Raw genomic sequence first — 26,459 nt, 5'->3', positions numbered from 1 at the left:
CTCCACAGAAAGATACATATACAGACACTGAAACGCACTTATAATCTCAACACAGAGACATACAGACATGAAGACAAAGGGGTATACAGTACATGGACATCCAGTTTGGGCTTTAATTCAGTTCAGAATTCACACCAATTCACTAGGACCTACATTCCACCGCCCTATGTCATGAACGGCAGGTGTTGTTTAATGCACAACATGAGTCAAATTTGACTCACTGCATGTTCTTCATTTCCTTCAACATTTCCAGTATGATGTCCTTCCTTATTCCTCTCATTATCACAGGTACAGCTTATGTTGACAGTTGTGACAAAAACTCTTCATAAAGAAAAAAACAAGTATATTTTTGTTCCCTGCTTGAACAACTTATCAGGTTCTGAACCAATATAAACTTTGGTTCTGGAACCGGAACTGTGAAGGATCCATGCTGGTGTTAAAGGGCTAACAGAGACACATAAACACACACACACACACACACACACAGACATATCATGATATCTTCCCTTTTTCAGGTAACATCCGTGTTTTCTGCCGGGTCCGCCCTGTCAGTCAGGAGGAGCAGGACGCTGCTGATGCCAAAACCATGCTGAGCTTTGACTCAGACGATGACACTATCCTCTACCTCTCCAACAAGGGCAAAATCATGACCTTTGAACTGGACAAAGTGTTCGCTCCTCAGGCCACACAGGAGGAGGTGAGTGACACCTCCGCACATTTTTGAAATCACAACCAAGGTTGTTGTTGTTTCTCTCTGTCAAACATCACCTGTCTATCTTCTCTCTGATTGGCTGATCAGGTGTTTCAGGAAGTGCAGTCCTTAGTAACTTCCTGTATCGACGGCTATAACGTCTGCATCTTTGCCTACGGACAGACGGGCTCTGGAAAGACTTACACCATGGAGGTAGGATGACTGTTTGACTGTGTTCCCACAGATGAGGACTTGTTTACCGCCTAACTAATAATGCTCTTTTTCAGGGTGTGGCTGACAACCCTGGCATCAACCAGCGAGCACTCCGCCTGCTCTTCTCTGAAGTAACGGAGAAAGCTCCAGACTGGGACTACAAGATCACAGTCAGCATGGTGGAGATCTACAATGAGACGCTACGGTGAGAAAATTAGGTCTGAACAATCAAACCACATTTAACGTTTAGCTCAAACACTACTCAGCCCAAACAGTGCTCTTGGACAAAGTCGTTGTCCCTGTTACAAATGTTCTTTGTTGTACAATATGCACCCAATAATGGTGGGCATGACGTACAACACAGCGTTTGCTATGTTCAAGACAGTAGTGAGACCTGCTATTATGCTTGGAGACAGTGGCTCTGTCTAAAAGACAGGAAGTGGAGCTGGAGGTGGCAGAGCTGAAGATGGTGTGGGTTAAGTTTGTATTTTTTGGTACAGCACTCAGAAGTCCATAGAGAAAATCTGGCATATATGGCATAAGATTACCTACACCTTTTTTTTGTTTGTAGCCATTTTCCACCTACTCTGCTGCTTTTCAGTGCTGTGAGCACAGAGATCATAGTCACTTGTATGTAACACAGTGACTATAGGCTTATGGAACAATCCCTCCCTCATGTCTAAAGTTGCTGACAGCTGCGATGGTGCTTACTGAGCTCTGAGTTAAGTCTTCAGGTAGTGAAAGTGTCTCTGTCCATCAGGAACCTGCTGGGTGATAATCCCACCGACAAACTCGACATTAGGATGAAACCTGACGGCAGTGGGCAGCTCTACGTCCCCGAGCTGACAGAGTTCCTCGTGCAGAGCCCTGAAGACATCAACAGGGTGAGAGCTTCCTGCTGTTCTCCACAGTAAAGATCCTCATAGGTTAATGGCCAACTTAATCACTTTTTCCTCTGCTTTATTCTGTGGTCTCATAGGGGCTTTGGGGCCCAATATTGAATCAGAACAAACATCACACCACCTGTAATTGAAAATCTTTCATATGTCTCCATGGTTTATTTATTGATGCTATTAAATAATTAAGCTTTTGCTAGTAAGATAGTAGAATAAGGTCTCATTAGGGCTCTCTTGTATCTAACCAATCCAGTGAGCTCTCTTTTTTTTTGTGTGTGTGTGTCTACTTTTCCTCAGGTGTTTGAGTTGGGTCACATGAACAGAGCGACGGCCTGCACCAACTTGAATGAACACAGCTCCCGCTCACATGCTCTGCTCATCATCACAGTGTGTGGGTGCAACACTGCTACTGGGGACCGCACACAAGGTATACACACGCGCACACACGGGGAGCTGCTTTAACCCTGAACCATAGTAGAGTCCATTTTCATTGTTTCTCCTTTTACACTGGGGTTTAGGTAAGCTCAACCTGGTGGACCTGGCGGGCTCGGAGAGGATCGGTAAGTCGGGGGCGGAGGGCAGTCGCCTCAGAGAAGCTCAGTGCATCAACAAATCTCTGTCGGCACTCGGCGACGTGATCAACGCACTCCGGGGCAAACACTCCCACGTCCCTTTCCGAAACTCCCGCCTCACCTACCTGCTGCAAGACTCGCTGAGTGGAGACAGCAAGACACTGATGATGGTGCAGGTGAGACCAAGAGCAGGTTTAAAGGACAAAAAAGTCATGCTTTAGTATAACGTCCAAAATTTGACAAAAAAGTCATACTTTAGTATATCGTCCAAAATTTGACAAAAAAGTCATACTTTAGTATATCGTCCAAAGTCATACTTTACTATGTCGACCAAAATTTGACAAAAAAGTCATACTTTAGTATATCGTCCAAAATTTGACAAAAAGTCATAGGTTAGTATATCGTCCAAAATTTGACCAAAAAGTCATACTTTAGTATGTCGTCCAAATTATGACCAAAAAGTCATACTTTAGTATGTCGTCCAAAATTTGACATAAAAAAGTCATGGGTTAGTATATCGTCCAAAATTTGACAAAAAGTCATGCTTTAGTATATCGTCTAAAATTTGACAAAAAAGTCATGCTTCAGTATATCGTCCAAAATTTGACAAAAAAGTCATGCTTCAGTATATCGTCCAAAATTTGACAAAAAGTCATGCTTTAGTATGTCGACCAAAATTTGACAAAAAAGTCATACTTTAGTATATCGTCCAAAATTTGACAAAAAGTCATAGGTTAGTATGTCATCCAAAATTTGACCAAAAAGTCATACTTTAGTATGTCGTCCAAAATTTGACTAAAAAGTCATACTTTAGTATGTCGTCCAAAATTTGACATAAAAAAGTCATGGGTTAGTATGTCGTCCAAAATTTGACAAAAAGTCGTAGGTTACTATGTCATCCAAAATTTGACAAAAAAGTCATGCTTTAGTATGTCGTCCAAAATTTGACAAAAAAAAGTCATGCTTTAGTATGTCGTCCAAAATTTGACAAAAAAGTCATGCTTAAGTATGTCGTCCAAAATTTGACAAAAAAGTCATGGGTTAGTATGTCGTCCAAATTATGACAAAAAAGTCATGCTTAAGTATGTTGTCCAAAATTTGACAAAAAAATCATAGGTTAGTATGTCATCCAAAATTTGACCAAAAAGTCATACTTTACTATGTCGACCAAAATTTGACAAAAAAGTCATACTTTAGTATATCGTCCAAAATTTGACAAAAAGTCATAGGTTAGTATATCGTCCAAAATTTGACCAAAAAGTCATACTTTAGTATGTCGTCCAAAATTTGACCAAAAAGTCATACTTTAGTATGTCGTCCAAAATTTGACATAAAAAAGTCATGGGTTAGTATATCGTCCAAAATTTGACAAAAAGTCATGCTTTAGTATATCGTCTAAAATTTGACAAAAAAGTCATGCTTCAGTATATCGTCCAAAATTTGACAAAAAAGTCATGCTTTAGTATGTCGTCCAAAATTTGACCAATAAGTCATACTTTAGTATGTCGTCCAAAATTTGACATAAAAAAGTAATGGGTTAGTATGTCGTCCAAAATTTGACAAAAAGTCGTAGGTTACTATGTCATCCAAAATTTGACAAAAAAGTCATGCTTTAGTATGTCGTCCAAAATTTGACAAAAAAAAGTCATGCTTTAGTATGTCGTCCAAAATTTGACAAAAAAGTCATGCTTAAGTATGTCGACCTAAGTTTGACAAAAAAGTCATACTTTAGTATGTCGTCCAAAATTTGACAAAAAAATCATAGGATAGTATGTCATCCAAAATTTGACAAAAAGTCATAGGTTACTATGTCATCCAAAATTTGACAAAAGGTCATAGGTTACTATGTCATCCAAAATTTGACAAAAAAGTCATGCTTTAGTATGTCGTCCAAAATTTGACAAAAAAAAGTCATGGGTTAGTATGTCGTCCAAATTATGACAAAAAAGTCATGCTTAAGTATGTTGTCCGAAATTTGACATAAAGTCATAGGTTAGTATGTCGTCCGAAATTTGACATAAAGTCATAGGTTAGTATGTCGTCCAAAATTTGACAAAGTCATATTTAAGTATGTCGTCTAAAATTTGACAAAAAAGTCATACTTTGGTGTATCGTCCAAAATTTGACAAAAAGTCATAGGTTAGTATGTCGTCCAAAATTTGACAAAAAGTCATGCTTTAGTATGTCGACCAAAATTTGACAAAAAAGTCATATTTTAGTATATCGTCCAAAATTTGACATAAAAAAGTCATGGGTTAGTATGTCGTCCAAAATTTGACAAAAAGTCGTAGGTTACTATGTCATCCAAAATTTGACAAAAAAGTCATGCTTTAGTATGTCGTCCAAAATTTGACAAAAAAAAGTCATGCTCTAGTATGTCGTCCAAAATTTGACAAAAAAGTCATGCTTAAGTATGTCGACCGAAGTTTGACAAAAAAGTCCTACTTTAGTTCTGACCGAAGTTTGACAAAAAAATCATAGGATAGTATGTCATCCAAAATTTGACAAAAGGTCATAGGTTACTATGTCATCCAAAATTTGACAAAAGGTCATAGGTTACTATGTCATCCAAAATTTGACAAAAAAGTCATGCTTTAGTATGTCGTCCAAAATTTGACAAAAAGTCATGCTTTAGTATGTCGACCAAAATTTGACAAAAAAGTCATATTTTAGTATATCGTCCAAAATTTGACAAAAAGTCATAGGTTAGTATGTCATCCAAAATTTGACCAAAAAGTCATACTTTAGTATGTCGTCCAAAATTTGACATAAAAAAGTCATGGGTTAGTATGTCGTCCAAAATTTGACAAAAAGTCTTAGGTTACTATGTCATCCAAAATTTGACAAAAAAGTCATGCTTTAGTGTATCGTCCAAAATTTGACAAAAAGTCATAGGTTAGTATGTCGTCCAAAATTTGACAAAAAGTCATGCTTTAGTATGTCGACCAAAATTTGACAAAAAAGTCATACTTTAGTATATCGTCCAAAATTTGACAAAAAGTCATAGGTTAGTATGTCATCCAAAATTTGACCAAAAAGTCATACTTTAGTATGTCGTCCAAAATTTGACATAAAAAAGTCATGGGTTAGTATGTCGTCCAAAATTTGACAAAAAGTCGTAGGTTACTATGTCATCCAAAATTTGACAAAAAAGTCATGCTTTAGTATGTCGTCCAAAATTTGACAAAAAAAAGTCATGGGTTAGTATGTCGTCCAAATTTTGACATAAAAAAGTCATGGGTTAGTATGTCGTCCAAAATTTGACAAAAAGTCGTAGGTTACTATGTCATCCAAAATTTGACAAAAAAGTCATGCTTTAGTATGTCGTCCAAAATTTGACAAAAAAGTCATGCTTAAGTATGTCGACCGAAGTTTGACAAAAAAGTCATACTTTAGTTTGTCGTCCAAAATTTGACAAAAAAATCATAGGTTAGTATGTCATCCAAAATTTGACAAAAGGTCATAGGTTACTATGTCATCCAAAATTTGACAAAAAGTCATAGGTTACTATGTCATCCAAAATTTGACAAAAAAGTCATGCTTTAGTATGTCGTCCAAAATTTGACAAAAAAAAGTCATGGGTTAGTATGTCGTCCAAATTATGACAAAAAAGTCATGCTTAAGTATGTCGTCCAAAATTTGACAAAAAAATCATAGGTTAGTATGTCATCCAAAATTTGACCAAAAAGTCATACTTTACTATGTCGACCGAAGTTTGACAAAAAGTCATACTTTAGTATGTCGTCCAAAATTTGACAAAAAAGTCATGCTTTAGTATATCGTCCAAAATTTTACAAAAAAGTCATGCTTTAGTATGTCATCCAAAATAAAAGGTCATAGGTTACTATGTCATCCAAAATTTGACAAAACAGTCATGCTTTAGTATGTCGTCCAAAATTTGACATAAAAAAGTCATGGGTTAGTATGTTGTCCGAAATTTGCCAAAAAAATCATACTTTAGTATGTCTACCAAAATTTGACAAAAAGTCATAGGTTAGTATGTCGTCCGAAATTTGACAAAAAAATCATACTTTAGTATGTCTACCAAAATTTGACAAAAAGTCATAGGTCAGTATGTCGTCCAAAATTTGACAAAAAAGTCATGCTTTAGTATGTCATCCAAAATCTGACAAAAAAGTCATGCCTTAGTATGTCGAGCAAAGTTGGACAAAAAAGTCATGGGTTAGTATATTGTCCAAAATTTTACAATATAGTAAATACTTAAGTGTGTCGTCTAAAATTTGACAAAAAAGTCATGCTTTAGTATATCGTCCAAAATTTGACAAAAAGTCGACCAAAATTTGACATAAAAAAGTCATGGGTTAGTATGTCGTCCAAAATTTGACAGAAAGTCATAGGTTACTATGTCGTCCAAAATCGGTCAAAAATGTCATAGTATAGTATGTCGTCCAAAATCGGTCAAAAAAGTCATAGTATAGTATGTAGTTCAAATTCGGTCAAAAATGTCATAGTATAGTATGTCGTCCAAAATCGGTCAAAAATGTCATAGTATAATATGTCGTCTGAAATCACACAAAAAAGTCATAGTATAGTATGTCGTCCAAAATCGGTCAAAAAAGTCATAGTATAGTATGTCGTCCAAAATCGGTCAAAAAAGTCATAGTATAGTATGTCGTCCAAAATCAGTCAAAAAAGTCATAGTATAGTATGTCGCCCGAAATCGGTCAAAAAAGCCATAGGTATGTCGTGCAAAATCACTCAAAAATGTCATAGTATAGTATGTCTTCCAAAATCTGTCAAAAAGTCATAGTATAGTATGTCGTTCAAATTCGGTCAAAAATGTCATAATATAGTATGTCGTCCAAAATCACACAAAAATGTCATACTATAGTATGTTGTCCAACATCGGTCAAAATAGTCATAGTATAGTATGTCATCCAAAATGGGTCAAAAAAGTCACAGTATAGTATGTCGTCCAAAAAAACACAAAAATGTCATAGTATAGTATGTCGTCCGAAATCACTCAAAAATGTCATAGTATAGTATGTTGTCCGAAATCACTCAAAAATGTCATAGTATTGTATGTCGTCTAAAATCTGTCAAAAAAGTCATAGTATAGTATGTCGTCCAAAATCGGTCAAAAAAGTCATAGTATAGTAAGTCGTTCAAAATCGGTCAAAAAAGTCATAGTATAGTATGTCGTCCGAAATCACTCAAAAATGTCATAGTATAGTATGTTGTCCGAAATCACTCAAAAATATCATAGTATAGTATGTTGTCCGAAATCACTCAAAAATGTCATAGTATTTTATGTCGTCTAAAATCTGTCAAAAAAGTCATAGTATAGTATGTCGTCCAAAATCGGTCAAAAAAGTCATAGTATAGTATGTCGTCCAAAATCAGTCAAAAAAGTCACAGTATAGTATGTCGTCCAAAATCGGTCAAAAAAGTCATAGTATAGTATGTCGTCCAAAATTGGTCAAAAAAGTCATAGTATAGTATGTCGTCCAAAATCGGTCAAAAAAGTCACAGTATAGTATGTCGTCCAAAATCGGTCAAAAAAGTCACAGTATAGTATGTCGTCCAAAATCGGTCAAAAAAGTCATAGTATAGTATGTCGTCCAAAATCGGTCAAAAAAGTCACAGTATAGTATGTCGTCCAAAATCGGTCAAAAAAGTCATAGTATAGTATGTTGTCCGAAATCGGTCAAAAAAGTCATACTTTTGAATGTCGTCCAAAATCGGTCAAAAAAGCCATAGTATAGTATGTCGTGCAAAATCACTCAAAAAAGTTATAGTATGTCGTCCGAAATCACCCAAAAATGTCATAGTATAGTATGTCGTCCAAAATTGGTCAAAAAAGTCATAGTATAGCATGTCGTCCAAAATCGGTCAAAAAAGTCATAGTATAGTATGTCGTTCAAATTCGGTGAAAAATGTCATGGTATAGTATGTCGTCCGAAATCACTCAAAAATGTCATAGTATAGTATGTTGTCCGAAATCACTCAAAAATGTCATAGTATAGTATGTTGTCCGAAATCACTCAAAAATGTCATAGTATTGTATGTCGTCTAAAATCTGTCAAAAAAGTCATAGTATAGTATGTCGTCCAAAATCGGTCAAAAAAGTCATAGTATAGTATGTCGTCCAAAATCGGTCAAAAAAGTCACAGTATAGTATGTCGTCCAAAATCGGTCAAAAAAGTCACAGTATAGTATGTCGTCCAAAATCGGTCAAAAAAGTCATAGTATAGTATGTCGTCCAAAATCGGTCAAAAAAGTCATAGTATAGTATGTCGTCCAAAATCGGTCAAAAAAGTCATAGTATAGTATGTTGTCCGAAATCGGTCAAAAAAGTCATACTTTTGAATGTCGTCCAAAATCGGTCAAAAAAGCCATAGTATAGTATGTCGTGCAAAATCACTCAAAAAAGTTATAGTATGTCGTCCGAAATCACCCAAAAATGTCATAGTATAGTATGTCGTCCAAAATTGGTCAAAAAAGTCATAGTATAGCATGTCGTCCAAAATCGGTCAAAAAAGTCATAGTATAGTATGTCGTTCAAATTCGGTGAAAAATGTCATGGTATAGTATGTCGTCCGAAATCACTCAAAAATGTCATAGTATAGTATGTTGTCCGAAATCACTCAAAAATGTCATAGTATAGTATGTTGTCCGAAATCACTCAAAAATGTCATAGTATTGTATGTCGTCTAAAATCTGTCAAAAAAGTCATAGTATAGTATGTCGTCCAAAATCGGTCAAAAAAGTCATAGTATAGTATGTCGTCCAAAATCGGTCAAAAAAGTCATAGTATAGTATGTCGTCCAAAATCGGTCAAAAAAGTCACAGTATAGTATGTCGTCCAAAATCGGTCAAAAAAGTCACAGTATAGTATGTCGTCCAAAATCGGTCAAAAAAGTCATAGTATAGTATGTCGTCCAAAATCGGTCAAAAAAGTCACAGTATAGTATGTCGTCCAAAATCACCCAAAAAAGTCATAGTATAGTATGTTGTCCAAAGTCACACAAAAATGTCATAGTATAGTAAGTCGTTCAAAATCGGTCAAAAAAGTCATAGTATAGTATGTCGTCCGAAATCACTCAAAAATGTCATAGTATAGTATGTTGTCCGAAATCACTCAAAAATGTCATAGTATAGTATGTTGTCCGAAATCACTCAAAAATGTCATAGTATTGTATGTCGTCTAAAATCTGTCAAAAAAGTCATAGTATAGTATGTCGTCCAAAATCGGTCAAAAAAGTCATAGTATAGTATGTTGTCTAAAATCAGTCAAAAAAGTCATAGTATAGTATGTCGTCCAAAATCGGTCAAAAACGTCATAGTATAGTATGTTGTCCGAAATCGGTCAAAAAAGTCATAGTTTTGAATGTCGTCCAAAATCAGTCAAAAAAGCCATAGTATAGTATGTCGTGCAAAATCTCTCAAAAAAGTTATAGTATAGTATGTCGTCCAAAATCGGTCCAAAAAGTCATAGTATAGTATGTCGTCCAAAATCGGTCAAAAACGTCATAGTATAGTATGTGTCCAAAATCGGTCAAAAACGTCATAGTATAGTATGTTGTCCGAAATCGGTCAAAAAAGTCATAGTATAGTATGTCGTCCAAAATCGGTCAAAAAGTCATAGTATAGTATGTCGTCCAAAATCGGTCAAAAACGTCATAGTATAGTATGTGTCCAAAATCGGTCAAAAACGTCATAGTATAGTATGTTGTCCGAAATCGGTCAAAAAAGTCATAGTATAGTATGTCGTCCAAAATCGGTCAAAAAAGTCATAGTATAGTATGTCGTCCAAAATCGGTCAAAAAAGTCATAGTATAGTAAGTCGTTCAAAATCGGTCAAAAACGTCATAGTATAGTATGTCGTCCGAAATCGGTCAAAAAAGTCATATATAGTATGTCGTCCAAAATCGGTCAAAAAAGTCATAGTATAGTATGTCGTCCAAAATCGGTCAAAAATGTCATAGTATTGTATGTCGTCCAAAATCGGTCAAAAATGTCATAGTACTGTATGTCGTCCAAATTCTGTCAAAAAAGTCATAGTATAGTATGTCGTCCAAAATCGGTCAAAAACGTCATAGTATAGTATGTCGTCTAAAATCAGTCAAAAAAGTCATAGTATAGTATGTCGTCCAAAATCGGTCAAAAAAGTCATAGTATAGTATGTTGTCCGAAATCGGTCAAAAACATCATAGTATAGTATGTCGTCCGAAATCGGTCAAAAAAGTCATAGTTTTGAATGTCGTCCAAAATCAGTCAAAAAAGCCATAGTATAGTATGTCGTGCAAAATCTCTCAAAAAAGTTATAGTATAGTATGTCGTCCAAAATCGGTCCAAAAAGTCATAGTATAGTATGTCGTCCAAAATCGGTCAATAAAGTCATAGTATAGTATGTCGTCCAAAATTGGTCAAAAAAGTCATAGTATAGTATGTCGTCTGAAATCACACAAAAAAAGTCATAGTATAGTAAGTCGTCCAAAATCCGTCAAAAAAGTCATAGTATAGTATGTCGTCCGAAATCACTCAAAAATGTCATAGTATAGTTAGTCGTCCAAAATCTGTCAAAAAAGTCATAGTATAGTATGTCGTCCAAAATCGGTCAAAAATGTCATAGTATTGTATGTCGTCCAAAATCGGTCAAAAATGTCATAGTATTGTATGTCGTCCAAATTCTGTCAAAAAAGTCATAGTATAGTATGTCGTCCAAAATCTGTCAAAAAAGTCATAGTATAGTATGTCGTCCAAAATCGGTCAAAAAAGTCACAGTATAGTATGTCGTCCAAAATCACCCAAAAAAGTCATAGTATAGTATGTCGTCCAAAATCGGTCAAAAACGTCATAGTATAGTATGTCGTCCAAAATCACCCAAAAAAGTCATAGTACTGTATGTCGTCCAAATTCTGTCAAAAAAGTCATAGTATAGTATGTCGTCCAAAATCGGTCAAAAACGTCATAGTATAGTATGTCGTCTAAAATCAGTCAAAAAAGTCATAGTATAGTATGTCGTCCAAAATCGGTCAAAAAAGTCATAGTATAGTATGTCGTCCAAAATCGGTCAAAAAAGTCATAGTATAGTATGTCGTCCAAAATCGGTCAAAAATGTCATAGTATAGTCTGTCGTCCAAAATCGGTCAAAAAAGTCATAGTATAGTATGTCGTCCAAAATCGGTCAAAAACGTCATAGTATAGTATATCGTCCAAAATCGGTCAAAAAAGTCACAGTATAGTATGTCGTCCAAAATCACCCAAAAAAGTCATAGTATAGTATGATGTTGTCATGGTGATGCAGGTGGAAGTGACTCTGTGTTGGCTGTGTTCAGGTGTCTCCGTTGTCCAGCAACATGAGCGAGTCGGTCTGCTCGCTGAAGTTCGCTCAGCGTGTTCGCAGCGTTGAGCTGAACTCCTCGTCTTCGTCCACCAGGAGACATGAGAACTCGTCCACCTCGTCCTCGCCTACGCACGACAGTGTTGAGGTAACAGACGTGGTGGTGGTTGTTGTTGTTTGTGCTGATAGTGTTAAAGTTTGAATGTTTACACTGAAGAAAATATATATGGTATGTGTTGATTTGAGAAATTTGTAGAAAGTAGAAATTTGAGTGAAACTATTTTACATCTGACTTCTCCTCAGCTGGACTCTCCCCCAGTGACCCCGGTCCCTCTCCCCATCTCTCGAGCGAGCAGTGTCGGCAGCACTCTGTCCTCTGCCTCCAGGACCCCCAGCAGCTCCCGCAGGAGGTCCCAGTCGCAGCTGTCCACAGGTAAAAAGGAATGCACACACACACACACACATACAGTAATAATGCCTTTACCAGGTTTCTGTCATAATCTGTTTGTTCCGCATTTCCTGTTAAAATTATAACTCTTCCTCACATTCACATTTTTGCAAATTTAACAAAGCATTAAATCCGTTTCTAATCTGTTCTTCTATCATACTGTTTTACTGAGCACAGTTAAACACAATAATATAGTATGATGTATAAAAATGTGTCACAACTCTGATTTTGGTAACTCATAAATAGGTTTTATTGCATTGAACATCAGGAACATATATTCAGGTAACACTTTAAAGTTAATATTATTTAATGTTAGATTAATGTTACTATCTAAAATGGATAAGCTAAAGCTGAACATTGTGGGAGAATCCAAAACTCACACTTTGCAGTGACTTTTTATATAAAATTTGATGTGAATGCACCATTATTGTGAAATAATAATAATGGTAGACTAAAAATAATTATAAAACATTTATAAAAGTGAAAAGAAAATGTATGATATCTATTTAAAAAAAAAAATGAACATGGCATCAGTAAAAGTAGGTATCACAAACATCCTGAACATCCTCAGGTATGACCTGTAACAGAGCGCCATCTGCTCTTTCTCTCTTTCTTCTTCCTCTGTGTCCTCACTGTGGTCTGATTGATTAATTCACAGACAGACAGGTAGACAGAGCCATCCCTTTGGTGGGGGACAGTGGCCAGGTAGGTAGGGGTGTATGCTGATTTGTGGACAGCTTGGCATGGAAGCACTCAGTATGGCATGGCGCCCCATCTCCCTCTTCCACCCATCTAACACTCTCCACCCGTAACCACAGCAGCTCCAGCAGCTTCCGTCTTTGTGCCTGCAGATCTGTGAGCGGGACCAGCAGAGTCCGCAGTGTGTCGCTGCAGTTCAAGTCACAAGGAAATTCACACACTAACTAAATCTGTCACCAACATGAGAGAGAGAGAGAGAGCGAGAGAGAGAGAGAGAAAGAAAGAGAGAGTGTCTAGAGTACACTAGTGGAGGTCGTGTAATTTATATGAGAGTAAAATAAAATTGTCTGCCCCAGTAACAGCTGTAGGCAAAGTTTATGTTTTTGTACAACTGTTTAACATGATTTAATAACAGGTAACTTTGGAGAGTGTGTGTGTCGTTTTAAAGAGTGGATACTAAAGCTAACGATACACATGTGAGTTGGACAGAATCGGACGTGTGAATGTTAATGTTCTCAGTTTGACTAGATGATTTGTGTTTACCCAGAAGCATCTTTTCCTTGTGGCTTCAGAGTGTGAATGGTGTGTGTGTGTGTGTGTGTGTGTGTGTCTGTGTCTGGATGAATCTCTCTTCTCCTTCCCTCCATCCCTCGTTTCTGCTGCTCTGTGGCCTCGCTGGGTGTCCTGCTGATGCCTCATGTCTACACTGATAAATCTGAAAACACTGTTGGTGTTAAATCGGTGTAAAATAGTATAATGTGGACACCTTCTGTGGACGTTTGAGAAACTACCGTGAAACATAGTTCACCTCCAAAATAAAAGACTCCATGTGAGATATCCTCATCGTAGACCACAAAGACCTTCAGGTGTCCTCATAGACCATAAGGAACCTCAGGTTTCCTCATAGACCATAAGGAACCTCAGGTTTCCTCAAAGACCATAAGGACCCTCAGGTGTCCACATGGATAATAACAACCTGCAGGTGTCCTCATGGTCCAAAAAGACCCTCTGTTGTCCTTGTAGACCACAACCCCCCTCAGATGTCCTCGTGGGGACACCTGTTGGCTGATAAAAAGCTTTATATATCACTTAAATGTATCAAAACTCTAACATTGAGTCATTTTTTAGTCCCGTAACTTATCACCAGATTGAAAGGAAAAAAATGTTTTCATATTTATTCTGAGACGTGTGGACATGGTTTGATGCAGGGTCTGGATGTGTCACTTAACTGTTGACTCATGGTCTGGTTCTCCTCACAGGACGACTGAAGTTGGTGGCCTGAGAGACCCAGAAAGTGCACCGTGGGACATCTGGGTTTGACTGCAGGGTGTCGGCAAACACCCTGAGGGACTGTCCCTGCCACTTCCACCCCACCCTCTGTTCGGAGCAGGATGAAGGAGCAAAGACTGATGGGAAGCTCCACTGACTCTAAACTCTTTCAGCAGAGAACATGGCCAAATGTTTTGATTTCCGTGTCTTCTCGCTGTAATGAAGGACATTTAAAGTCAAAAAGACTCGTGATTTGAACTGAACTAGAAAAATCAACACGTCTTTCCCATCCTAAAACATCAGTATATGCTTTCCAATCACAGTATTTCTTTTGTTTTTTTGTAACATTGCACTTTACAAAATCTAGTTCATTTGAGTATAATATATGCATTAATGGTTATATATTTATGTTTGACATGCTTTAATCTTGTTTTTTTTCATTTTCATTCTTTTCTCTCTTTTTTTAACCCTTTGGTGGAAGGATTCAGGCTTCGTGAAAAAAAATTGAGGTTGATCTTAATTTTGAGATGAAAATTTCCTGAAATTTCACAGAGAAGTGAAATGAATCTCTTTTTTTTTTTTTTATCACATCTGTGCCAGAGGCAGGCTCTGTGTCCTCAAACTCATCCTCATCTTCAGTCAGGGTACTCCACCGATACCGAGCTGTCCGTTTGGACTTGAGCAATACACAGAAATAGTCGCATACATGCTCATTGTTTTTCAAACGTCTACTGGTCCTGTGGATTTTGTTTTGTTTTTTCTTAGTAGTACTAAAACTTTTTGTTGAGAGTGGACAAATCTTCACCTTCCTCCAGCTCATTGAAGTCAAGGAAAAGACACTTAAATCCCCCCCCCCCCCCCCCCCCCCCCGCAAACAATTCCTCTCTATGTGATCCTGCTGTCGTCTCATCACTCTTGCAGAAAACAAATCTAGTTAACCACAGGTGACCTTTGTCTCAAACTGAACAGATCAGTTGTTGTTGTTGTTGTTGTTGACCAGGTGCTGAGCATAATGTGACGAAGAGCGCTAAACTAAAGTTGTAGAAAACAGGAATGCTTAGAAATGCAATGATGCTGCTGTGTGCCGTTGACTTGATGATCAACATGTCTGCTTGCTTTGACTCCGCTGTAGATCTCTACAGTTGGAATTTTTTGTATTCCCTTTTTAATAAACTCTCCAAAACAAACGTGTGTCAGATATCAGTCTCATGTCTCTGTTTTAAACAACACTGAACTCTGAATGTGGATAGCTTAGCTAACCGTTAGCAAAGATGGCAGACACTGTTTACATTCTGGGAATGGGGTCCCGTCCCTTTATGAGTGGGCCTAAAAAGTGCTGAATTAGCGTTGCAGTTTAAAGCCTTGCCCCTAGTGTCACTGGTGGGCATGTGACAAAAAAAAAAAGAATGAATACATTTCGGGAAACTGAGGTTGGGAAGCACAATTTTTCAAAAATACTTCCCTATTCTAGTAATACAAAGCTAAATACAAATCGGTGAAGTATTCCTTTAAGACTGGAAAGGTAATTGTCTGTGGTTCTAATGTGTTGCTCTGTTAATATAGCAATAAAAATGTCATACGATAGTAAATTAAGTGAAAAAAAGTTTTATTTGTATCTCGCCAAATTACAACATTCAGGACCTTGAGGCACTTTACATAGTAAGGCAGAAATCCCATATATCACATTATTCACTATGCACAGATGGCTGTGTATTTCTTCTTTTTTTGGGAGAACAATATTTGTTACACAGTTGGCAGAATTATGTCTTTGAAATGACTCTACACAAAATGTGTTGTTAAAGGAATACTTCACAGATTCGCGTTTAGCTTTGTATTACTAGAATAGGGGTAGTATTTTAGATAAATTGTGCTTCCCAACCTCAGTTTCCCCTGAGTCGAGAAATATCTTCATTCTTTTCTTTGTTAAGTGCCCACCAGTGAGACTTAGTCCTGTTAGCGTAACTGTTAGCAAAGATGGTGGACACTGTTTACATTCTGGGAATGAGGTCCCGTCCCCAAACGAGTGGGTCTAAAAAGTGCGGAATTAGCGTTGCAGTTTCAAGTCTCGGACCAAGGCTGGGACCAAGTGTCACTGGTGGGCACGTAACAAAGAAAAGAATGAAGATATTTCTTGACTCAGGGGAAACTGAGGTTGGAATTTTTTTCTTCTATTCTAGTAATTCAAAGCTAAATGCAAATCGGTGAAGTATTCCTTTAACAGCTTCACAGTTCATAAATGGCTGTATCGGTAGATAGTACTCAAGTTTGTGATATCGGACACAAAAAAGTGGTGTCGTCCCATCCCTACTTTTAACACCAGGAAATGTCTAAGAGAGCCAGACTCACAAAAAGATTGCGGTGGTTGGGGTGAAAGTAAAAATGGGGGACAGAGGAGAGAAAAGGAAAGAGTGACGGGCGAAGTGGGGACAGAAGAGAGAGACCATTCATTCGGGACAGTTCCCTATCAGTTGAGATTATAGTATGACATGATCATTTATAAAAGTAACAGCATGAATTATTGGAAAACAAAGAACAAAGAATTTTATTAAAAAAAAATGATACAGCAAATGGGCCTTTTTTTCGTTATGTTGTAAAAATGATTTAACCCTTAGAACACAGAGCATTTTGGCAGTTTTTTCCCATTACTTGGTTAAAACATACAGTACACAGTGCAACCTCAGCAATCTGATTAAAAAAAACAGAGCTGAGCAAAGTACTAGTTTAACATCGGATTGAATTTGTGAAATTTGGAAATACGTCACAGTTCACAGTTCACTTGGCTCGTTTTTATGAACAAAAAGAAGAAAAAAAACGGTCTATTTTTGTGACTTCTGCACAGTTATTGCTACTTTATATTTTATAAAATGAATCATAAGTTTGACTCAACAACACGTAAGAAGACGTAAAAAAATAAATATTGTGACCTATAAACACACACGCCTTAGGATGTCCATATAAGTTATGAGTGCACATATGAGTTGTGTATTATTCCCATGGCAAATTATCATGGGTAATTAATTTCGATCTTTTTATTATTATTTATTCTTTGTTGTGAGGAAGGGGAAAAACCTGCCACAGTAAGTGTCCTGGAATTTCTCATTTGTTATTCCCATTTCAAATATATGTTTATTTGTAAACATCACACAGGGCGTCTTCAGTAGTCCATGGGACTTGCTTGAGTTCACCAACATCACACAATTCTCAATGGCTGGAATGGAAATATAGGACAACATATTTTAACTGCCTACAATAGTTGTGTTTTTTACGATATATGCTCAATTAAGCTGTTTGACGTAGGTGATTCAGTGAAGCTTCTCTCGTGATGATGAGATCTAGCTTGTACGTGATTATTAAAATGAAATGTGCTCGGCAATCCGTTGCCGTCTGTCGAAATCAGAGATGGATCATGTGCAATCAATTGTGTTGTTACTGTAAGAGGTTAAAGGCGACATAGAATGCTTGTATCACACATATATGTTAGTTATGGAGGTCTACTTACATATATTAACTTGTTTTCATGATTAAAATCCTCCTAATCGCTGCAAACGAGCCGATCAAAATATCTCCTCACTGACGCTCTCGTCAGCCGCGCTGTTTCAGACCAAACAGTTGCTGTGATTGGCCAGCCAACGAGAGCTTTCCTACTGTCCTGTGATTGGCCAGGTACCTGGAAGTGACGTAATAGATAGGCCAGCTCTCAGATACACAGCTCCCCCTCTGGCACGGTGGATGCTCTGCATCTCAGCAGCTACAACGAGACTAGTTCTTCTTCTTCTTCTGCGGTTGAATGTACGCAACCGGATGTGCCCGGACTAGTGCCCGCACCGGGAGGCGCAACGGTGGTGAGGATTTCTGATGACGACATCAAATTAAGGAAGTGTCGATCCGCTTCGCAGAGCCCAGGAAAACAATACAACACTATTTTCTCAGCAGTGGCTGAACTGTTTGTTCTGAAACTTTAGGGTTTCATAAACGAGGTAATGACACAGATACACACACAAACGCAGCGTTAATTGGAGCTTCCGGTCTATGTCACCTTCAAAATGATGGCATGAAGAGCGGTGCAGCTAATGAGCTACTGTTGTGATCTGTAAACGATGACATTTGGGGCGTTGAAGCTAAACAGGACATACGAATATATAGAACAGCCACCACTGTGCTGCTGTTTTACTTGACATGGACAATCGATTTAAACTTTATACTTGAGGAAACATCAAGCCTTAATGGCCCTTGGTTTTTCCTCCATGTACTGAGAAATAACAAAGTGCAATTTCTTGATGGCCAGCTGGGTATCTTCAGCGGTCACCATAGGATGCCACACAGCCCGTATTGAGTTTCCATAAAACGGGTACATGGGAACCTGTATCTGCTGTCCCAGTACGGCCTTTTCTTTCTCACAAACCATACCCATGCGATCACAGAACTCAGAGGGACTCCAGCTGCAGCCGTTAAGATAGAAAAGCACAATGTTTGTCTCCACGGACGCCATGTCCAAGGTGAACAGGTCACAGTCGTGCACGGCTGGTTGACAGAACACAACACAGAAGAAGCATGAACAAAAACACCATAGCAGCCACTTGGTTAGTTAAATTTCCACTAACAAAACTGATCACCTTACCCTGAGCAAAGATTTTTGCATTGCGATGATCCTGCTCCAGTCTTCCCATCATAATACTATGCTGTAAAGACACTTTTCCAGCTGCTCCTAATACACCAGCCTTTGCCAAAGACCCTCCCAGAACTCTACAACACCGCTTCGCTCGCTTAATATAGTCTCGGGGTCCAGCAAGAATAGCCCCCGCAGGGGAACCCAGGACCTGTAACACACCATCATTTGAGTGTCAATTTTGTATTTTGTCTGATATCATTTTTGACTTAACACGTATAGATTCTCCAAGAATACAGTACAGTTTCTAATGTTTTTCATATCCCACCTTGCAGAGGCTTATAGTGACGCTGTGTGTGTGCTGCAGTATGGTGGATAGAGGAACCCCCTGGGCCACGGCAGCATTCACCACCCTGGCTCCATCCATGTGAACTGATAGACCGTATCTATCTGCCAAAGCCCGAACCTTGGAGATAAAGACAAACCACCCAAAGATGATCAAACCGTTGAGAGATGCTGTCATTTCCACAAGACTGTACATATGACGGGTATAAATACAGAGAAAATAGACTCCTCTGGTTGCAACAGTAAATTAGATTAGAGTTAATGTCTTCTTCAGTAGAACATGATGTTAATTCTGTAAATTGTGATTTCATTTAAAGTAAAACAAACAAAACGGCACGGCACATACAGTATGAGTGGAGACCAGTGCCTGCGGTTGCAGGTGACATTTGTGAATTTCACAACTGGAAAACTATGTCCATTTTTATATACAGCCTAAGATCTTCTTCTTTTTTTTTCCCATCTGCTTCCATGAGGCAAAAATCACAACTGCTTTCACACGTTTTTAACAAATGATGTCAAACAAACACAAGGGGACAATAAATGTATATTATAAGAGACTAATAAATGTGTTTTTACCTGCATAATGACAAATAAAGGCTATTCTATTCTAAACTGTATTAATCAATTCCTCAACAAAGTCTGTTCCTTTGCATCGTCATTTCTCCAGAACTCACATCCTGTGTAATTAAGTTTGCCACCAGCAGAGGGCACACATTGACCAGTTCTACACCACGTTACACCAGCTTAGCAAGGTATTTAATTAGTATCTGTGTATCCCAAGCCTAACTTAAAGACACAAGCAGCTTTTTCAAACAAGAGCCTCACAGTGGTGCAAGGACTTTTCTGCAACAATCAGACTTTTGAGGCCCTAAATGGTGGTGAAAACGTACAAAAATTGGCACGCAAATATAAATGCCATCAAGATGGTTTCCCTGCCGAGGTTCTTGTATCTCTTTCAAAATGTACCTATTTTTTTGGCACGATCTTTTTTCAAATCTTTGGATTCAATAGTTCTACCTTTTATTTGAGGCTTTAAAGCTCACAGAATTTCAAAAACTGGAGGCTAAAGGGTGTGGTCATTCTGAAAGATCTGTATATTAATAAACAGTTTGCCACATTTGATGCACAGGCTTCATTACTCAAAAACCAAACTGCACAGAATCTTTCCCACCATTTCATCGCTATGTGACCGATGTAAATCTGCAGAGGGCTCTTTGATAATGATTGCATTATTTGGGGTTTCTCCTTCTCTACTTAAACATAGAGTTTCGGTGCAAAGCACAATTATGTAAGGGATGGTAATTGCAAAGAAAATGATTTTATAACTCTGGAAGTCAGATACTGTGCCTCAGTTTAAGATCTGGTTAAGTGAGCTCATTGGTATATTGCATGTGGAGAAGGTTCGATATGGCATGATGGACATTCTTAATACATTTTCGGATAGATGGCAGCCATTTCTGGCTCACCTTGATAAATATAACACTGATCTTGATCAGCAAGGGAGTTCATAGTGTGCCATCCACCTTTACCATCTCTGTTTAGTACTTGTGTTAGGATTCTAGTGTCAGTGATGCAGCAGTGTACTTAATTATTGTTTTTAAATATGCCCTGTCTTTTTTTGTGTGCATGTTCTGTTTTGCTTGTTGTTTCTACTCTGTTTTTTTCTGTGTTTGTTTCCTGTAACTTGTCGTACAGTGGGGCAAAAAAGTATTTAGTCAGCCACCAATTGTGCAAGTTCTCCAAAGGTTCAATTCTTATAAAGAACATTTTAAGACATTTTAAAGTTCAACATCCAAAAGGAGACGAAAAGTCCCAAATGACCCAGGATTTCATGGCAAGGTGGCTTTGTTCACAGCCAGTTTGTTCAGTCGACAAGAAGACAGGTTTGATTCCACAACCATGGAAACGGGGTGATGGTTGTGGAACTAAACCCGTCAGACCAGAACAACCCCACAGTTGTGGAGCCAAGCCTGGCACCATACAGACTGGACACAACTCCACCTATGCAGGACAGAGTGAATTATATTTAGAAAAGGATTCCCACTCACATCCTGCAGGAAGGACAGAGGCATCACACGTCCTCCCTGTGCGTTATGTGTGTTCTCCAGACATATTAGGCGTGTGTGGCAGTAATAGGTTAAAGGGTATCCAAGGCGGATCCTTGATTCCAGCTGCTCCAAGTCAAATGTCCCATCAGGGAGGGTGGTCACTGTGGTGGTGTGGATGCCGGCCACCTGAGTCCACACAAAAGCACACACTGAGCTTCTACAACTGGAAACTGATCTGTTGTGTTGTTGTGTGACGGTGATCGCGGTGTGATACACTCACCTGTGCACTTCCTCCTTGCTCGTACATGTGCAAATGGGACAAGTCGCCCACTATCATCTCGTCGCCCCTCTCACTGCAGTGCGCCATCACTGCAGAATGAAGAACGTGTACTTTTATTTCTGACTGTTCTGACCTCACAGAATGGATTCCGCCAGTGACGACTCAGCTCACCTGCAATAAGGTTACCCATGGTTGCTGTGGGGACCAACAGTGCATCCTCCATCCCACACATATCTGCTGCCATTTTCTGTAGCTCTGCAGAAAAACGGCAAATATGGAAAGATTTATGGCAGCGTTTCACAAGTATCTCACAGCTAACTCTTGTGTCTTCGCTCTCTTATGTTTTTGTAATTTTCCTCTCTCTTTCAACTTGCAGATCACAATCGCTTTTACAGTAATAAATGACATCACTCAATCACTTGACAAACAATACTGTGACAGCCCTTTATATTGATTTTTCAAAAGCCTGTGACACTGTGGATCACGCAATATTGAAGCAGAGACTCACCAGTATTGGTCTCAGAACACATTGATAATTATCTTGATCATTGTCTACAGACAAATAGCTTCACTGCAACTAATGGCGTCCCGAAGCACCAATTTTATAGTGGGTGACTTCAATCATGTGCCCTTAAAACTCCCTAAAAAACTTTTATCAGCATGTTACATGTCCAACCAGGAAGGACACAACTCTGGATCTTTGTTATGGTTCAGTTAAGGGAGTGTAAAGTGTTCCTTGGTTCGTGCAACTGCCCAGCCAGTGGATAGTGGGCAAGGGAAGACGTTGTAGTTACTTCCAGTCCGACCAACCGTCTTAAGACAACTCCAGCCCACGTCACACAGTCACAGAGAAGAGCAGAGCAGAGGGAGGCTCAACACAAGATAAACATTCACATGATAGTTTCTTAGAGAAACCTCAGAGCACATGCACACAGGTACCTGTCACAGAGAAGAGCAGAGGGAGACTGGAAGAGAGTGTGTGAGGGGGGTAATTAAGCTGGCTGAAATCCTGCCCAGTACACCTGTTTCAGATCAGCCCATCACCATGAAATCACCACACACACACACACACACTGTGAAGCCACACCCACACATGCACCACCAAATCCACCACTAGTGTCACAAAATGCATTCATCTATTTGATACAGGTCTACCCTGTTACAGGAGCTTATAAATCAATCAGGCTGCCCCAATAGGCTCTGCTGACCACAACTGTGTGCTCCTTCTCCCCTCATACAAATCTGTGCTGAAAAGGGAAAAAGTCCACACCAAGGAGGTTAAATAATAAATAAAATCTGGTCGGAGGAAGCCACCACCTGCCTCCAAGGATGCTTTGACTGTACTGACTGGGAGATGTTCAAAGACTCTTGTAACGACATTCATGAACTCTCAGATGTTATTTGTTCCTATGTTTCTTTTTGTGAGGGTATGATAATCCCCACTAAAAACATCAAGGTTTATCCTAATAATAAACTTTGGATGACCAAGGCAGTCAAATCCTCTCTGTTAAAGAAAAAACTGTCATTTAGCCAGGGAGGTCCTTTTGAAATCAAGGCAGCTAAAAGAGAGGTAAAAGAGGAAATCTTAAAGGCTAAACAGAAGTACAAATCTACAGTAGAGAGCAAACTGGCAGAGAGGAACCTTTCTTCAGCCTGGTCTGGCATGAAAGCTATAGCAGGCATTCAGCGAAACAGAAATGCCAGCATCGCCATGGATGGCTTTAGGACAGACGATGAATTCGCCTGAGATTCGATCGATCTGACTTCAGAGAGGAAACTGAGAGTCTGAGGGGTCAGCTTAAAGATGACCAGCATTTTATCATAGAGCAGAGGGAAGTGGAAAAGTCATTTCTCTCTCTTTAATTAAATAAAAGTCCTGGCCCTGATAAAAATTAGTGGCATTTTACTCAAGTCCTGTGCAAGGCAGTTGAGTTCCATCTTTCACTTTATTTTTAACATGTCCTTAAAGGAATAAACTGTACCTAATGTGTGGAAGCAGGCAGTAATTATCCCGGTTCCTAAAGTGAGCAGACCTACAGGCCTTACTGATTTTCGACCAGTGGCCCTCAAAGAAATTTGCTGACTATCTAGTCATTGTGAGTCTGCTGCACAATAACGAGTTCGGCCATGGTCCAGTTTTTAATGATTTTATTAGCTGGTGTGATGACTCTTCCTTGGAGCTAAACATATCCAAAACAAAGGACATGATTATTGATTTTAGAATGCATGCTCCAACCCAGGACCCAACAACCATCAAAGGCCAGCCTGTGGACTGTGTTGACAGCTATAAGTATTTAGGGACGGTCATTGATTCCAAACCGACCTTCACTAAGAATTGTGAGGCAGTATGTTTTAAAGGCCATCAACGCTTGGCGTGTCTTAGGAAATTGTCCCGTTTCTATGTTGAGAAAAGGTTACTGACACTGTTCTACCAAGCCTTCATCGAATCCCTTCTGTCTTTTTCTCTTGTAGCACGGTTTGGTAATCTGGCACTGCAAGACAGGAACTCACTGAACCAAACAGTTAAGTGGGCAGGTAGACTTATTGGGGAGTCTCATCCAAGCTTGTCAGTATTCTACAGCACTCAGTTACAGCGGAAAGCCAGGTCGATTCGTGAGAACTGTTCCCATCCCTTAAAGAGCGAATTCCAGCTCCTCCCATCTGGCCGTCGGCTGTTGGCTCCTAAGAGGAAAACAAAGCGCTACAGGACTAGCTTTGTGCCTGCTGCTATTTCATTATTGAATGAAATAGGCATATTTAACATATGTACATATGCCTCCCCTTTCTGCTCAATGCTGCAATTACGCACTTTAATTGACGGTCGCTGAGATTCATGGGTTTGCTGTCTTGTGTATGTTGTAATGTTTTTCTTGTTTTCTAACCTGTGAGAATGATTTTATATTTTATTCTTGGTATGTATGAACTGCTGTATCTCCAGTACAAATTTTGATCTAATGACACAGTCATTTATAGTTCAGACCCCGAGGGCCAGGATTGGGAAACACTGGCTTAGTCATTTTTAATTCACACATAGCGCACAAAGAGAAGTGATTCAAAAGGCTGTTGTGCAACCATTTATGTGTTGACTTCACTATATGTCCCGCCCCCCATTTCCCCAAAATCAGAGCTCTTACAGGAATGATGCCTCCCTCCCCTTAATTTTCAATTCACGGTTGCTCCAGCCATCGGGAAAAAAAGAAAGAAGCAGATCAGAATACATAAATCTGTATAACGTATTGAAAATCAAAGAAATAAAGGTATAAGAACTAGAATGAGAGTGCAGTAAGTATCAGAATAAATGTAAAATATAAAATATGAAGTAAAAAATACAAATGCAAACGTTTAATTTAAATGATGTATCTCAAATGTTGTGGACATATAATACAGTATGTGCAGTATGTATAGGATATGTATGATATATGATACAGACATTTCAAAACCTGCAACACCTTGTTCATCCTGAGGACAAAATCCATAGACACAGACAGTGGGTTGAAACATGTTTATGCAGCTTATATGGCCCCTGTATGTAAAAATCCATGCCCGTTTAAAGAAACTTTAAGGGACACTTGGGTAAAAGTATCTTAGCAGAAAATAACTTTGGTAGAAGTTGAAGTCCCTTTTTGTAATATTACTTAAGTAAAAGTCTTAAAGAATATGCCATTAACTGTACTTTCTAACACTCAAGGACACTTTACAAAGACAAATAATAAATAAAAATAAATAAATAAAGGAAGACACAGTAAACAGACATGGGAACAGGTGAGGAGAGTCAGAGTTGCAGATGTCTGGTGAGAGTGAATTCCAGAGATTGGAAGCAGAGTGTTGAGTAAAAGTAAAGTGGTAGGGTGAGTTTTCGTTCACGTGGAATGTTGTGGGTTCAATTCCTGGCTCTGCAAGTCTATATGTGTCCTTGAGGAAGACACTTAAGCCCATGTTGAAGCATGTGAATGACAAAACTGTAGTGTAAAGCAGCTCATCAAGACTAGAAAAGCTCTATATAAATACAGACCATTACTAACTGTTCTTCTTCTGATTTTATTTGGTAGTAACTAAGATAAGATAAGATAATACTTTATTTGTCCCTCAGTGGGGAAATTTACATCTTTACAGCAGCAAAGACAGTTAAGATAAAGATAATAAATAATAAACAGTACAATATATAAAGATATTAACACTAAGACTATTAAAAAAGGTAAAATAGAATGTACGTTATAGACAGTTTCCAGAATATATACAGTATAAACAAAGATTGAATATATATTGCACCTATGTAAAGGGGAAATGTAGCGGAGTAAAAGTGAAAGTTGCTAGAAATAGAAAGTACGGCTACATGCTACAATTTTGTATTTTGTTATTTACAGCAATGTGTAAAATGTAAGCCCTTCATGAAATCTTAGATTACATTACATTACATTACATGTCATTTAGCAGACGCTTTTATCCAAAGCGACTTACAATAAGTGCATTTAAACATTTGGGTACAAATTACAAAGATACAAAGATCTGACACTGCTTACTTACCAGTAACGTGCACTTCTCCATTGCCCGCAGCCGCTCCCATGGCCCGAAGCACTGCAGGCACAGGTATGTTGACCGCATCAGTGCGGAGGTCAACCACCCGCACATGGGCATGTCCTTCCAGCACAGGATACTTGATTGCGTAGTAGCCTCGCATAGAGCTCCGTCCCCACATAGGAGAATGACCCCGTTTATTTAAAGCCACATTTTGACTAATCCCTTTCAAAAAAACCCTGGATGATAATGTCATAACAGACAGTCTTCTGATCGCCTCCATTGTCCCAACACAGTGGATCGGTGCAATCGAAGCAGAGAGCTCTTATATACACACGTGACACAATGTCAGGTCAGGACAAGTCAGGTTTTTCATGTTCAAGCCAGTGAAGCCAGTTTCTTTTGTAATTATGCGGTTGTCGGTGATGACATGACGAGGACACTGTTGCATAGTTCCTCACTCAGAGAATGACACAGCCAGTCACAAGAAGGCATATGACATAATACAAGATGCAAGAGGGAACGGGACTACCATGATAACACTAAAAATGGCAAACAATGTAATGTAGA

The 26,459-nt window shown here is 38.6% G+C and overlaps 2 protein-coding genes across 6 annotated transcripts in view; one reads left to right on the top strand and one right to left on the bottom strand.

Annotated features, from left to right (window-relative positions):
* kifc3 (kinesin family member C3) overlaps positions 1–15,293 on the top strand; it is a 41,010-nt gene extending 25,717 nt beyond the window's left edge. For 4 of the 5 annotated variants that reach the window (XM_058629586.1, XM_058629584.1, XM_058629587.1 and 1 more), the window contains 10 exons: positions 516–697; positions 800–904; positions 979–1,109; positions 1,665–1,788; positions 2,098–2,227; positions 2,319–2,548; positions 11,675–11,827; positions 11,983–12,112; positions 12,786–12,832; positions 14,086–15,293. In XM_058629586.1, the coding sequence (XP_058485569.1) occupies positions 516–697; positions 800–904; positions 979–1,109; positions 1,665–1,788; positions 2,098–2,227; positions 2,319–2,548; positions 11,675–11,827; positions 11,983–12,112; positions 12,786–12,832; positions 14,086–14,094 (1,241 nt within the window). In that variant the 3' untranslated portion in view covers positions 14,095–15,293. The remainder of the gene's footprint in view (positions 1–515; positions 698–799; positions 905–978; positions 1,110–1,664; positions 1,789–2,097; positions 2,228–2,318; positions 2,549–11,674; positions 11,828–11,982; positions 12,113–12,785; positions 12,833–14,085) is intronic. The other variant, XM_058629585.1, reaches the window with a different exon arrangement.
* A 2,848-nt stretch (positions 15,294–18,141) lies between these two features.
* On the bottom strand, positions 18,142–26,191 carry LOC131460096 (uncharacterized). The gene is made up of 7 exons (XM_058630385.1): positions 25,899–26,191; positions 21,546–21,629; positions 21,375–21,463; positions 21,095–21,280; positions 19,030–19,167; positions 18,714–18,912; positions 18,142–18,616 (listed from the first exon to the last, which is right to left on the bottom strand). The coding sequence occupies exons 1-7, from the start codon at positions 26,170–26,172 to the stop codon at positions 18,309–18,311; spliced, it is 1,278 nt and encodes a 425-aa protein (XP_058486368.1). The 5' UTR covers positions 26,173–26,191; the 3' UTR covers positions 18,142–18,308.
* Positions 26,192–26,459: the final 268 nt, after the last annotated feature.

Source organism: Solea solea, chromosome 5 (assembly GCF_958295425.1).
Source record: "Solea solea chromosome 5, fSolSol10.1, whole genome shotgun sequence".
NCBI lineage: Eukaryota > Metazoa > Chordata > Actinopteri > Pleuronectiformes > Soleidae > Solea > Solea solea.
This window is presented reverse-complemented; position numbering and strand designations above follow the sequence as displayed.

Bases quoted from the DNA above. Each gene is read 5' to 3' on its own strand.
- LOC131460096 (XM_058630385.1), bottom strand. From the start codon at position 26,172: ATGGAGGCGATCAGAAGACTGTCTGTTATGACATTATCATCCAGGGTT. The intron at 21,281-21,374 runs GTGAGTGTATCA...GTGTGGACTCAG, and splicing joins AGCAAGGAGGAAGTGCACAG to GTGGCCGGCATCCACACCAC. The intron at 19,168-21,094 runs GTGAGTGGGAAT...TTTATCTCCAAG, and splicing joins CTCTGTCCTTCCTGCAGGAT to GTTCGGGCTTTGGCAGATAG.